We start from the raw sequence: 15,540 nt of genomic DNA, 5'->3' as shown, positions 1-15,540 counted from the left end.
TTCAACATACACTTATTCACATTATCAAAGATTTATAATATTAGTTACTTATTTTGGAAAGCCAATGACAAACTCCCAACAATACAACCCAATTTTTAATTCAAGAGTGGATATAGGCATTCAAGAAGAGCTAAAAGCAACATTTGAAGAATACTTACACAGGTCAGATTTGCAAGTGCACAATCAATTTCATAGTGACAAAATGATTTTACATATCCTAATACACTCATCTAGTTATTCATTATTTTTTCTCAAAGAGAAATCACTTTCCACCATCAATCACAAGCTATCAACATAAACTTTCCAGCTAAGAACCCATGTTACATCTTTAGATTTCAATTCAACACTTTGCTCTATGCAGTTCCTCTCTCAGCGATTTTAATCCTAAATTGATTTGCTAATTATGTTTATTGTCTACTTTATTTACTTTTAACTTATTTTCACTTTCAAAAGGGCTTCTTTCACAAATAAATATTTCATATAAATTCAATTTGCCTGAACTTATACTAAGTTTGTAACACCATATTATCACTGAGTAAAATTATATCTTTAAAATTATTATTCCCATAATCCTATTAATCAAATTCAATCATTATTATGCTTAGATGAAATACCATTATTAAATACATGCAATTGAAGCATATAAATTATATCACTAACATCATGTTCCCCTGCGGCTGCTTAACTCCATTTTCTGCTTAAATTTAAGTAGTTGGAGTGTTCCCATGCAAATTTAAAATTGTGCTCCACAAATTTGTTTCCCTCTTTTTTTTTAACATTTTATTTCTATTTTTTCTTGTGCACAAATTATTACTAATATTATTAATATCAATTTTAAGATTTTTCTTAAAAATAAATAGAAAAATAAATATTCATGGGGCCACCAGCTCCACAGATATTTCCTAAAAATGTTGAGCAGCCGCTGCTAGCAAAAATAAGCTAAGCAGCCACATGGGAACATGCCGTAAGGGTTAAAAAAGCTTGAAATCTGAAAACAAATGCAAGCAAGCATTTTTGTTTGCTCAAACCAAACTAACATGGTCTGGGATGATTAGATCCCCTTTACTGCACCACCACCCAATAAGAATCAAGGAAGCTACATTTTTGCCCCTGATTATTAGATCCCCATTAGACAAAGGTTGACAGAGATATTTGTCACCCCACTTTGTCTTCAAGCTAATTGAATATCATCGTAGTAACATCTGGCATACCTAGTATAACTACAAATGCAATGTTAAAAACCATTATTGTGGATTTTATTTTTAGCTATAAATGGCCAATAATGACGCAATTTATCTCCCAGTTCCAGATAATTTGAAACTGTAGCAATACATGTCAGAAACCAGCAAGAGACACTACAATCACTCTTCATCCTGCAAAAGCAAGAGGTTCAAAATTAGTTTTGGCAAGAAATTAGCACTTGTGACTTCTAGCTGACAACATTCTGCAAAGACACAACAGCAAGATTGTATATTCGCACCTTCCCAGAATAAAAAGACTGATCATGGACTCAAATGAGAAATTACTCCAATATTTGATTTCGGATGGAAAACCATTAATTAGATTAAATCTAGTGGCTGTTTTTAGATGAGGTATTCAACCTCAGTACTGCAATGAGTAATACCTGTCATCAAAAACTTGTCAAACCACTCACTGGCTTCTTTAACCATGAAAGGTGTCATACGGTGCCAAATGCGAGATTCTGCAATAAACTGGAATTCAACAACAGATTAGCTGTCAGTTATGCAAATATTGATGCAGAAAGAAACCTAAATAATAATGCAGCTTAAAAATTTATAGTATCGTGTCTAAAAAGAAATACATTCAGTCAATCATCAGGAACCAGCATTCATATTTTACAATCCTTATAGAGATCCTAACAAAAACAAAAGGTACACCATACTAGGAGCAAATAGCAGAACAGATACAGCAACTCATGAAAGTTCCGCGAAGCATTCCTCATCAAACTATTGTATTCAGATTTCAAGAATATAAAAACTAAAACAATTACAAATTAGATGCCAATACACTATGTTCGATTTGTCTCCAAATAAAATAGATACAGGGGGAGATAAACAAATAAACATACCATCTCATTTAAGGTACACTTGATTTTTATTTAACAAATTTACAATCCTTTAGAGACTAAAGTGAAGAAGAAAAAAAAAACTCAGCAAATTAAAAGGTACACCTTGAAGTTCACTGAAATATTAGCTTTACTATAGACCTCCTTTGCTATAGATATTGTTTCTTCCAAACCTTCCACGGGACATCGAGCATCCTTTACACCTGTCATTATTAACTACTATAACTTCAGTAAAATTTCAAGATACAGTTTTTTGATAGGCTCTATGCCAAACCATGCGGCAAGATACATAAACAAACAGTTATACCATTCAGGATCAAGAGTGGTCGTGGCACAATTGATGGAATTGAGATTGGAGCATCAAATTTATCTCTTAATCCAGGGGCTATTCTATCCCAAACCTGATTCATGAAATCAATGAGTATCATTCAAGTGACCAAATGAAGTGGTAACTAAAATACTAGTTCAATATAAACTACTTTCCTCAAATGGAACCTACCATGTTGACCACTTCAGCATCTATAGAAGACTTGCCAAGATCATTTTTGGCCTCTGTGATCAAAGAAAACAATAGTAACTATTGATATGGATAATAAATGAAATCAACGAAATGAATTGTCTTCAAGTGCTCACCTTCAAATACATCTTCTATACTTCTAACTCGAGCATGCCATCTGTCGTTTCTCGTGGCCCACCCAAAACCCTGCACATCCGATGCCATTAATTCCTTTTACAGATTCATCTATCTCATATGAATGAGATTATCACAAAGGCTGAGGTTTTGGTAGACCGTTATGGCAAAAAGAAAAGAAAAAACTTTTAAACTTTATATAAACAGATTTAACTCACACCTGAACACCAATGATTGGAACCACTACAGCATATCGTGGATCAGCAGCAGCAGCAAACCATGCATGCATTCCTTCACAATTATACCACTGCTAATCAGATGCTGAAAGCCAGTTGTCCACATTCATAAAAGCAGATCAAAATTTTCATTTATTCTATAGTAGATATAGAATCATTTCAAATACTTGACAAACACAAAGCATCAAGCAACTCAAAGTATACCTTTGTGATGCTCTTGGCCATTTTTGGAAGCATTAAAGTAAGAAACCAGAACTACCTTCCTATTTAATATTTAGGGGAGAGAGAATCTTCACCTCCTAGTGATTCACCAGTAATTCCTATTTTAGAGGGATTGATGTCATCCCTTGCAGAAAGGTAATCCATCAACTTTATCAAATCCCACACCTGTGTGCCACATTATTCAAAAAATTAACGATCTGCTATGAAATAATGGTGTACATGATGTTCGATAATGTAAATTGGAATGTACGTAATTTATTCATATGCTGCATTTAGAATAAGTGTTAAAGATATAGACATGGATTAAATTGCTGAGTCATATAGATGCTTCAGCCTCTTAACTCTGTGCCTAATCACTTGAACTGCAGCCTCTTAAAAGTTTTTACAATATGATAGCAACGAAACGGTGCATAGATACAGTCTTCAGCATGATTTCAATTAGAATAAGAACATTAATGGGAACCATTTCCTATCATCCCTTACTCTTATGCAGGTCTCTGTCTTTCCCAAAGTTGGATTTTCTTTCTTCCTCATTTTCCCTTTCAGTACTCTTTAAATGATTTTGTTTTCTCCTTTGTGCTATTGTTTGATTGCATCATTTACTAGTTATGTAAATTTCAAACAACTCAGAACCAAAAGTCAAACAAAAAATGGATCATCTTTATTTTGTTTAATCCCTTTTGATCCACTCTTGTTCCTTGGCCCTTCTTACATACAACATTTTCAACCAGAGCTGGCAGATACCACCAAGCGTGGGAATATATAGTAATAGCTAAGAAAGAAGTAAATTCTAATTAGATCCATGAATGACCAAAGTCAGTCAACAAGACTCAAAACTACAGCAAATTACAATAGCTAATCATGAGCACTAAACAAAATGCCAACAATTAAAATTTAGTATCGAAAGAAAGAAACTAAATTAAGTAATAGCTTCCAACATGCTCCTAACAAAAGTAACGTGGATATATAAGTTATAAAGGAAAATTAGAATGCACAGTGAAAAGTTGTGGTATCTAGTTATTACTATTTCCCTATGTTATTGAGTCCTTCAGTTTTGCCCGTTGTACTCGTATGGGTATGATTTCCTTCCTGGTCTTCTCCTGGGTATGCCCAGGATACTGCTCGAGTGCCACAGGTTCACAAGAGGACCCTGGGTCTATTTCCCTATGTTATTGAGTCCTTCAGTTTTGCCCGTTGTACTCGTATGGGTATGATTTCCTTCCTGGTCTTCTCCTGGGTATGCCCAGGGTACTGCTCGAGTGCCACAGGTTCACAAGAGAACCCATAGGGAACCCAGGGTGCTCAGGAAGTAACCTGGGCGTACCTGAGAACCCTGGCATTCCCACAGCCCGTGTGAATCAAAAAACATTTTAAAACATTAAGAAAAAAAAAATTTAAAACAAAAACACTTGGAAAAAGCATTTGTCGCCCTAAGAGAGGATACTAACAAGTTATTATCTCATTTGACAAGTATAAAAGGCCCAAAACTGTATTTTTTACCTCGAAGCTGTCGTTACTGGGCTTTGAATGTTGGTTCATTTTTTTTCGAAGTTGAGGGTTACAAGGGAGTTAAACCTAGACCAATAGCGAACATATAGCTGCACAAAGAAGATTTAACCATCAAAGGTTAGTAGATGTTTCATTTTTTTCAAGTTTTCAATAATTTTTTGAAGATATTTAGTTGAGCGCTATGAGGAGTTAAACCTACACCAATAGGGGGCATATAGCTGCACAAAGAAGATTTAACCATTAAAGGTCAGTAGATCTTTCTATTTTTGAAAGTTCTCAATAAATTTTTTCGAGTTGGCTGGAACCAGCATGAGATTTCAAGTGCCAAATCAGAGATATGTTAGATCTCTTATATGTCAGAAAATCCAAAAAAAGTGAAAAATTAAAAAATCCCAAAAAATCAGAAAATAGAAAAAAAAAAAAAAGGGATTTCTCAATGGAGCAGTTTCACCAAAATGAGCAGGAAGTTGATATCCTTAAACTTTGGTGGAGATTGAATGTGCAGTTACATCCACGGAGTTTGTTTGAATTCGCATCAAGGAATAGTTGTACAATTCATAACACAGGCGGACACGATGAGATGCATTGTTCAACATTTCTGTCAAGGATGGAAATAGCCTTGCAAGGAAAAATTTCCTTTTCAAAAGTACATGAGCCCATTGTACCAGTAAAAGTGGAACCCGAAGCTTCAATTGGTGAAAGTGAATTTTCATGAGGTTCAAGGAGATGGTTGAGAAAGGCTTAAGTATTGAGAAAGACTTGTGCGTAGAGGGCATCTTGCTCCCATGTTGGTGTAGGATACACAATACCACTCATCCTGAAGTCACATGTCCATCATGCAAGGAAGATATTCACCAAGCTAAGGTGTAGGCAAGGTTGGAAGAATCGTCAAAGATGTACACTATAGAAAAGTGGCGGAAGGCTCACCTTCAACCAATTAACTTAGCATCAAAAGAAGAAGGTATTACTGCAGCATCCTGTAGTGAACAAAGCACAATTGAGTGAGACAATCAACACAATTCAGTCCAGAGCAAATTTGCATACCTTATGCCGAGGAAAGAAACACCCACTAAAGTGGAGGATGAGGAAGCGATGGGAGATGTTCAAACAAATACAAGCAATGATTCCACAATCAAACAAGAAGAGATGGTCCTTGATGAAGAAGTCCATTCGTGCATGCTCAAGATGGAAGAAATGATAAGCAGCTCGAGGCAGGAAGGAATATGTGATAGTCAGTGGACCGCCAAGATGGATGTAAAATATGGAATGCAATTCAGGTCGGCACTTGATCCCCTACTTAAAATCCAAGAAGAACTGCTAAAAGAAATTGAGATAATGAGATGTCGATCGACGAACAAGTTGTCGTGATAAAGAATGAAGATTCATTCGGGTTGGGGCTCAACTTGTTATCAAATATTCAAAAGGAATTAGCTAGAGAAATGTCCTATATTTCCAAGTTCTCATTCAAATCCAGCTCACACCAAGGTTTGCTCACCATTGAGTGTGACCCTGATCTACATGTTGCGGATGCGAGTGGGATGATACATCACCAGCTTCGACCTCTTGATGAAGCAGAGGATCAAGTGCAAGAATTTCTGCCCAAGGATGAAGACCACTAGGTTGTCTCTTTCCTTGCTCCTAAGTTTGAAAGTTATGAATTTGATTATGGAAATTTAGGAAGAACAACTTGCTTATGGATTGATCATGGTCCTGATGAGTTGCCACAGTTGCTAATCTTTCCTAAAGTCTTACTTGAGTTTGAGATTTGCATTACAAAAGATTACTTTTCTGAGTTTAAAGATAAATTTGCAAGGCTTCGAACCATGAATGATGCCCTGTTGCTCCTGCACATCTTGATAAATCATGTTAGGAGTTGTATATATTTAGGTCTTGTGAGTATTGTTCGTTCGAAAATTTTGTTTTTATTAGATTAGGTTTCCTTTTTGTTTGTTTGTTTGTTTGTTCCCCCTGTGGGTTTTGGCTTTCCTTTGGTTTGTTTTCCTTTTGTTTGCTTTGGGTTTTGGTTTTCGACCCTTGGTGCTGGTTTCCCTCGAGCTTGTCTGCTCGTGTGGTTTTGAGTGGCCTAAATTGTTCGAAGTTCTCGTTTGCGAGTGGGGTAATGATGTTGTTCTTTTCACTCATGTTTTTCCATGACATTTGAACACTCGCTCTGGGTCATTTAGATCTCTTAGGAGAGGTCAAGGCCAATGAAAATCTTACATCTTGCTTCAGCGCCATTGGAATCTCCAAACCCATAGTAGGTTTCATTGCCTATGAGCCAAAGGAATTGACGGAAATAAAACGAAATATCAAAAGAAAGAAAAGAAAAGATGAACAAATAAAAAGAAATATCAAAATATTGGCTTTGGGAATATGCGGATAACTCACCGAGGCTATGGATGTCTGGCTGGCAGTGGCGCAATATTCGTGGAATTCCAAAGACGACCTCGTCGGAGCTATGGACGCTTGACTGGCAGCGAGGCAATGTCCCGGATGCTATTGAAGTATAGATACCTTTTAGCCTGCCATGACTAATTCTAGGAGTCGGGATGGTCTTGTGAGAGGGGATTAATGCAAATGCACACACTTATGTGATCTTAGATGAATGTTCTTTAATCTAGGTTCTAGCCCTAAGTGTTTTTTCAAGACTTTCCCCATGGATTGGATTTTTTATCTTTGAAATGTTCAGGAACATTTATTCGGGTGGGGGCTAGATGTTGTGACGTTTTCACACATTGCCCCATTCTAGATGGGGACCCCTACTTTTTAGGCCCTCTCAGTCTTTTGTTTTGGTTTTTTGGGGTCTTTTGGTGGCAGTCTCGTCAGTCTCTTCGCTTTGCAAGTGTTCGAGGGTCATTTTGATCAAGTTTTCTTTTCGTCTGAGCGAATTTGGTGAAGTCTAGGGCTTGTTTCATCAATTTTAGGGTTTTTGCCTTTAGTCCTAGATTTTAGTGGTTTTGTGTTAGGGTTTTGGAAAAACTGAGCATATAACTGGAATCATGACCCTTCAAGGAACCCCCCAGTAAAATTTGAGCCAATTTTTAGAAAGTTCCTATTTTTTAGGGATTTCATTGAGTCCCAGAATGTCTTCATTTTGCCAAAAATCAAACTTACTATTTTTAGTAAGTTCTTTCTTGACCTATTTTGTCCAAACCCTAACATTTTGAAACACTTGCTATTTGGGAAAATCTATTTTTGGCAGGTTCTTCACAGGAAAACATTGAAAACTGAACATCCCTGAAGATGCTGAAGATTGAACATTCTTGAAGATCATTTCTAAATTTGGAAGAGCCAGAAGGCAGACAAGTTGGATCAAAAAAATGGTTAAGTATGGAACTCCTATTCCAGAAGAGGAAAGCATGCAAATCATCTAAGTCTGGAAATTCACATCAATCCACCAATGTCATCCTGATCCGGAAATGGCCTGAAATTTGATTGAGTCCGAAAATTTGAAAGATCTTCTAAAATCCAAAATTTGCATTATAATTCCTAGGGATCTGAAACCACTCTCAAACATCCTGCCAATATATATGAAATATAACTTAAAGTATAAATAGCATTTCAATATATTTCATATATTTATATATATCCTGAATTGGTAGAAAACATCAAATTCCTCCACAAGCATGGAAATCCGCCCAGGCAGGGGTGAAGGGCGCCAAAATGAAGGTTCCTTGGAAATCAAGAAATGGAGGGAATTCCATCTCCAACCAAAAATGCCGCCCTAGGAAGTTAAAGGGCACCAAAACTACTCCGTCATGGAATTCATAAAAACGTCAAAGTTCCTTCCTTCTAGCAAAATGTCGCCCTACTCCTCAGGAGGGCCCCTGTTGTGCGTTGCACACACTCCCTGTCGCCAACAGGGTCCCCCTTCCTGTTTTTTTTTAGCTTTTCGTCTTTGCCTTGCTGAGTTTCACGCAGAGTGTCTCGCGTCTTTTCGAGCGAGCCCACGACTGGTCCATAAAGTGATGATGTCAGAGAATAGAGCCGATGAATCCTCCCGGCTAGTCTAGCCCTCAAGCGTGAGTGCCGAGAGTTTGTAAGAAGTTTTAAAAAATTGCCTTGGGTAGGCGTAAGGTAGTAGGAATTGGCGAAGCCCGCCAAGCAAGAGCAGTGCGTCTAAAGGTCGCACGAGGACCAAAGTCGTCGTTTTTTCGCACAAAAGCTACGAAGTAGATTGCATAAGGTTTATCCCTGCGAATGTTTATGGGATTTGAATGAGGGATGATTTTCGCCAGCTGATGAATGATCGAATCGCCTGGCCAAAATGCCTTAGAATTCTGAAGCCTCCGAAATCCAAATTTGTAGGACCTGGCGAAAACTGGTCTGGAGTCTGAAATTTTGCTTAAGTTCCCAAAATCACCCTACGAACCGAATTTCGGACCCAGAGGCCACGGGTTAAAATTTCACTAGGTTTAAAAGGTTGCTAAAATCGCCCAGGGGACCTGTAATGTCCCCTTATGTTATTATTTATGAAGTAGGAACATTTAACTCATAAGAATCAATTGCAAGAGACTTCTTTCCTCAATTTCTTTGTAAATACTTGTAAATAAAGATAATCAATGCAATAATGATTTGATACACAATGATTTCCCACTTATAATATAATGATATGAAGTCAATATCAATGCTATCACGGGTCTAGCATTAAGGCATAAAATGATCTTGATCAATATATATATGTATATGCGCTAGGCGCAATGCAACCGAATGATTATCTCTGTTTTCCTAGTATATCCGATATGAATTTGCAATGTTCTTGTTGATATGCTTGCTGTGTCTGATCCTGGTCCTTAAACTAATGAAATTACCTTCCAAATATTTCTTAGAATGATACGGTGGTCTGCTGTTCTATATGCGTCTTTGTGAATGTGCAGAGGTATATGAGGATATCACTCACTGTGATATGTTGCTATCCCTAATCTTAAATTATATGCTTGCGACAATAATTAATGGTGCTGTTTCCAATATGATTGTATTAGCTTGCAATGGTGGTGCTGTATCTTATTTTAATCCTGAAATGTATGCAACCTGCTTTGACACTTAGCCAACAGATGCTTTTAATGAGCAGATCCACATTGGGATACAAGAATAAAATTAAAAACAACTTTTGGATCCCCCGAATTGAATGATAGAACTGCCTTCTTATATCTTGTACTTGGGATGAGGAATCACGTGTAAAGGACATGACTCATGTCTCTTCTTAATCGCATCACTCCATAATACTTCAAAACGCTGCATTAATCCATTTCGGGTTTGTATACAATAGTCAACACACCCATTCATTATTGCTAATCATTGACAATGGATTGTCTTCATGTCTTTTCACAAGGACATTAGTTTATGTTTAACATAGGTAGTCATTATTATTCTTATTGATCACTGTTTATTCCATGCCGTATTTCTTCTTATGATATTGATTGTGGATGATAATTGATTATTACTGCTATTTAGATATCGGTCCAATCATTATCTTCTATTATGATCAGTTCATGCCTTAGCGGGTCGATCTTTGAAATATTGATGACCGATGATGATCTTCACCATTAATTCTGCTTGGTGACTATACATATGTTTGTTTAGTCTTCTTCCTTCTTGATTGTGATATGGATTCTCCTTGTCTTTGGTTGATATTGCTGTTATTCTTCATTGATCAACGATTTGTATTGTTATGGTTCTGCATTGGATATCTTTGATTTTGCTGATGACAATTGATTCTCGATCTGGTTTGCTCTTCACAGTGATGCTTATGGTATCTTTGATCATCCAACCCTTCTCTTTGCCGATTGTCCATTGACAACATGTCGTGTTGATTACTCTTTGTAAGTATGGTCGATATGCAGCGATGGTCAACTTCATGTAACCGTATTAAGCATGATGATCTCCAATCATACATTTTACCTCTCACAATGACTTAATCATTCTTATTGATCAGCTTGGTATGATAATTTGTTAATTTATAGTTTTGAGTCTGGATTATAAAGATATGATTGTAATAGATCATTCATTTCTTTGTCTACTTCCTTTAATGACCTTTCGATTCATTTTGCAATTTTGTCTCTTTTAGAGACTTCACAAAATTGAAGAAGTACTAACGTTGTAAGGTTAAGTTGGGTACATTACACATTCCGAGGTTGTGAGGCCATACCAAAAAGTGTCATACTCGTAACACAAGGAATTGTCAAAATTAATTGTGAGGGCATTAGTAATATTAATTGTATTAACAATATTAAATTCTATTAATAATAAAATGTGATTCACATATTACTAAATAATTTTTGTATAATAATTTTCAATATTAATTTGTGAATAATAATAATAATATTTAATAATTAAATATTAATAAATATTTTTAATAATATTTAATAATTAAATATTAATAATTTCAAATAATCATTTGTTGATTATATTAGTTTATAATAATAATTGTTTCATTTAGATTATAAATAACGATCAAGGAGGGGACATGACAGGACCGAATTTCGGACCCTAGGTTGAAAGTTTCGAAATTCAAAATCTATTATTTGGTCCAAAATTCACTTGAAATGCTCAAATTCGGACCTTAGAGTAAAAACTGGAGAATGCGAAAAAGGTGAAATCTTGCAAAAGACCTTCAAGCTCCGAAAACACTTTAAGTTCTTATTTTCGGACCCCAGGGGCAAAATTTGAGAAATGTTGAAAGTTGCAGAAACCTCCTCCAGGTCCGAAATTCACTTTAAACCCCAAATTCGGACCTTAGCTCCGAAATTTCAAAATATGATACATCGCAAAAGGTGCTGAGAGCTCCGAAATTTGCCAAAGGATAGCTTAGGTCCGAAAAACACCTTAAATCCTCATTTTTCGGACCCTGGGGGGTAAATGGAAAGTGTGTAAAGTTTGTAAAAAACGCGTTTGAGGTCCGAAATTCGCCAAAAGCCCCAAAAATCACTTAAGTCCTCATTTTCGGACCCTGGGGCGAAAATGTAAAAAGGAGAAATCGTGCAAAAGTGGGCCATGGTCCGAAAAACACCTTAAAATGCCCATTTCGAACCATGGGGCGAAATTGAAAGTTTAAAAAGCGTCGAAAGTTGTAAAAGCCTCCTCCAGGTCCGAAGTTCGATTTAGATGCCCATTTTCGGACCCTAGCCCTGAAATTTCAAACATGTCGAACTTGCCAAAACACCTTTTAGGTTCGAAGTTGGTGCGAACTTGCCAAATCGCCTTTTAAGTCCGAAGTTGGTGCGAAACGTGAAAGGCGCGTTTGAGGTCCGAAGTCATCACGAAGGGCATTTAGGTCCGAGCCCCCCTTTTTTTTATATAGCGAAAGCATCTAAAAACGAAAGTTGCAAAGCGCATTGAACTCCGAAGTCATCGTGAAAGGGAGTTTAAATTCATTCCAAGCTCCGAAATTCAGAAGCGCGAGGTTAGTCCAAAGTTGCCAACAGCGAGTTAAGGGTCCGAAGTTTTGGCAAAATCGTTGAAATCTGAAGATATCTCCAAGGTAGTGAGAGCATTCAAAGCCCCGAAATTTGCAGGATCATCTTTTAAGTCCGAAGTTTTACTTGCAAACAGTGCCGGTGCTTCGAAAACCACCATACGCCCAAAGCCCCAGCAGGTGAAAATCGCAAACTTTCCAAATTGCAAAAGAAGAGGTGTTAGGTCCGAAGTTTTTGCCAAGGCGGTGACCTCCGAAATTCGCCAGAAGCCTGCAAATCGCGAAATGTAAAACGCGAAATTTGCGAATCTTGCAAAGAAGAAAGCGTTATTGAACTCCGAAGTTTGCCCTTGGGATTGAATGGAAGGCAAAATTTAAATTTCAAAGGGGTCTCCAAACTCTCCAAGGTCCGAAGTTGAAAGGTGAAATCATTCGAAATTTGAAAATCCTCCATTTCTCCAAAATAGTTGCGTGCAGGCCCAAATTGGGAAATTCAAAGTTTGGTAAACCCTCCCTCCATGCTGCTGCATTTCGTGCAAAGGAGATCACAACAGATTTGAAAGACAGGGCTAATTCCGTGTAAGTCATATTCAAGGTAAGGCGTTGTGTAAACCTTTCCAAAACATCCAAATTTAAATCGCAAATTGCCCAGGGTAGAAACCATTTAAAATGATATACTCTCTCTCGTCCAACAACCGCGAAAAAAATTAAACTAAAGAGATAACCGTTGGAATTCAAACTTTGCAGGATCGTCCGTTCATTTCACGCGGCAAGGTCGGGCAATCTCTTGCCATCCGCTCTCACCAGGTAAGTACGCTTTGTCTCGTATGATCATCTGAAAATGCTTAAATCGAATAGACAAATGCGTAAAATTTGATCAAAATGCTTGAATTCTTGAAATCTGCATCTCTTTCGCTCATAAAACGTTGTTCAAAGTAGTCAAAATTTAGAATTCACTCCTAAGGTTTAGCCAGAAATCGCATTTTCAAACTTGGGAAAATTTTCATGCTTTGTCTCTGTTGAAAATTGGTCTAAAATCCAGAAAATGTTAAGTATAAATGCGCAATCAAAAATCTTCATGAATGCTGTGGTTAGAATTGATCAAGCCCTTTTTAGCTAGAAACGTCGCCCCATGTCCAATCTAAATTTTAAATTAATCCCGGCATGCTGGAGCATTTTGCTATCTAACCCGCATTACTTTTCTTGTATCACCTCGTAATCCGCATCTACTGTGTAGGATAAATGCCTAAATCGGCGGTGGAATCATCAAAAACGCCCGCTGCAGCCGAGACCTCACGAGCATCCAAATCAGATATCCCACGTAAGGTTGAAAGGATGAAGTATCAATATTAGAGGGGAGGATTGAGGGAGTCGAAGGTTCAGAGCGTCTGGGACAATATCGGTGATACTGACCTTGGCCATATTGATATTCAGGACTTCAGGAATCGGGTCTTCTCACCCAACGCATATGGCAGGCCTAGGCAGATGGTGGAAAGTGGCATCGCCCAAGCGGCAGGATTTCCTCCAGTGATACAGAACTATGAATTAGTAGTGGAGGCTGCCCGGCATTATGAACCGAAATCCAGACTAGTGCTCCTCGAAAATATGACCATCGTTGACTTCTCCCCTGAGGCCATTGGTGATGCATTTGACATCCCCTTTCCAAACAATCCCACAACTACAACCATAGATGAAGCACAAGGGGCATATGATATGAATCCGGCCCGATGCAAGGCACTGATCAACGAAGAATGGTTCAAGGAGAAAAGGCCTTCAAGCGCCAGAATTGTGAAAAAGACCCCCAGGAGTGATTTTCATAATGAACATGGGGATATGGTCACCTTACTCAGCCGAGTCATGGGACTTCCTAAGTCCAGCTACTTTGAAGAGTGGATGTTCTATTTTACAGAGCAGGTCTTCACCACAAAGTCTAAGTTTGACTGGGCCCAGATCATAAGCGATAACATCCACACTCAGCTGATTGAGCTCGAAACGAAGAAGTACTTCACCATGACCTCTTATTTGGTCTATATGTTCGCCAAGAACCAACCACTGCCAGGATTGATAATGAAAGGTGAAATCAGGAATGGGCCCAGTCAGGTGAAAGTCTATGATTGTTACCCACAGCTGCACTACCAAGATATAGCTCAGAGGGAAAAGAACAGCCCGGCTTATGCAGTTGGTCAGTATGAACGCGTCAATGACGCCTTCACAATGCGCTTGGTCAGGCTAATGCAGGGAGGGTTACACATAAGGCTCTCGGAGCAAGCTACTACTTTAGTACAGAGGTATGGAGCCTGGTTCATTCAGTTCCCAAGGTTTTCCTACATCCGAATAGCTAGCTTCGATGGTGCCCCTCTCCGACTTCCACAGTACCCAACCGACAAAGTGATTCTTATGGAGGTTGCAAGGCAGTCACGCCCGGTCGGCATCTTACTCCGAGAAAGCAAGCAGGCTGGATTCACATTTCCTATGATCGTAGGCCACCATGATGTCCACTTGAAGACCCCTACCCTAGCAGAGGAGTCCCTTGCAGAGCTGGCCTCTTATGGCCTACAGGACCATTTTCCAAGAAAATATTTCGATCATGATAATCTGGCAAAAAGAGCCTATGGTAGAAGATACAAAGCAAAGGAATCAGTTGAAGACTATTGGAAGAATTCCTCTGATGACTACGAGGTCAGGCGACGGGAATATTCTAAGCTGAGTGTGCAGCAGATGCGACTCTTTGAATACCATCGGGTCCCAGATCAGCTCACAGACTCAAGGAATTGCCTCCAGGTCAGAGAATTTGAAGCAGTAAGGCATCTCTTGCCAGGCGTTGATTGGTCCCAGGACCCAATCACAGATTTCAAGGCAATCATGGCAGCCTCAACAAGGTACACAGATTAGTGGTTGCATCAGCAGATCGAAAGGCTAATCCATGAGGGAGTCCAGTTCACTTACCACTTAATGGGCAGCCTCGATTCTCAGTCTTCAGAAGATGAAAGAACATCTAGTGCACCCCAGGAAGGAACTGAGAAACCAGAGAAAAGGAAGAAGGCTAAGGCTTGCAGAGGGACTTGGACGTCCAAAAGAACAAGAAGGGAAAAGATTCCTATAAAGAGGCCAGAGGTCACTTCATCTTCAAAAGATCCCAGTTCATCCGACGATGCTGTAGAATTGGATTGTATACATGCTCTGCCTTCCCAGAGCGACATCGATGCATTTGAAGCCAATGATCCTCCTGCGCCCGATGTGCTAGACACTGAGCTAAGAGCCCTCGAATTGATAGAACTAGGTAACCAAATAGAAGAAGGAGAAATTCCATCCACCCAGGGGGTCAAAGTGCATGAACTTACTCAACAGAGCCATCACGAGTTGCTGCTCCAACATACAGCCAAAGATGACTCCACTGTCGAAGGAGAACAAAGGATAGACGAGACTCATGAGCTCGAAAGTG

General features: G+C 38.5%; 1 protein-coding gene across 1 annotated transcript in view; it reads right to left on the bottom strand.

The window, feature by feature from the left end:
• Nucleotides 1-819: 819 nt before the first annotated feature.
• Nucleotides 820-15,540, bottom strand: part of LOC131070099 (uncharacterized) — a 96,118-nt gene continuing 81,397 nt past the window's right edge. Inside the window, exons 7-14 of the mRNA XM_059207089.1 lie at nucleotides 3,250-3,340; nucleotides 2,938-3,008; nucleotides 2,720-2,789; nucleotides 2,586-2,638; nucleotides 2,394-2,487; nucleotides 2,192-2,289; nucleotides 1,625-1,712; nucleotides 820-1,373 (exon numbers count right to left, since the gene is read on the bottom strand). Coding sequence (XP_059063072.1) covers nucleotides 1,369-1,373; nucleotides 1,625-1,712; nucleotides 2,192-2,289; nucleotides 2,394-2,487; nucleotides 2,586-2,638; nucleotides 2,720-2,789; nucleotides 2,938-3,008; nucleotides 3,250-3,340 — 570 coding nt within the window. The 3' untranslated portion in view covers nucleotides 820-1,368. The remainder of the gene's footprint in view (nucleotides 1,374-1,624; nucleotides 1,713-2,191; nucleotides 2,290-2,393; nucleotides 2,488-2,585; nucleotides 2,639-2,719; nucleotides 2,790-2,937; nucleotides 3,009-3,249; nucleotides 3,341-15,540) is intronic.

The sequence above is a fragment of the Cryptomeria japonica genome, chromosome 6 (assembly GCF_030272615.1).
Source record: "Cryptomeria japonica chromosome 6, Sugi_1.0, whole genome shotgun sequence".
Taxonomy (NCBI): domain Eukaryota; kingdom Viridiplantae; phylum Streptophyta; class Pinopsida; order Cupressales; family Cupressaceae; genus Cryptomeria; species Cryptomeria japonica.
This window is presented reverse-complemented; position numbering and strand designations above follow the sequence as displayed.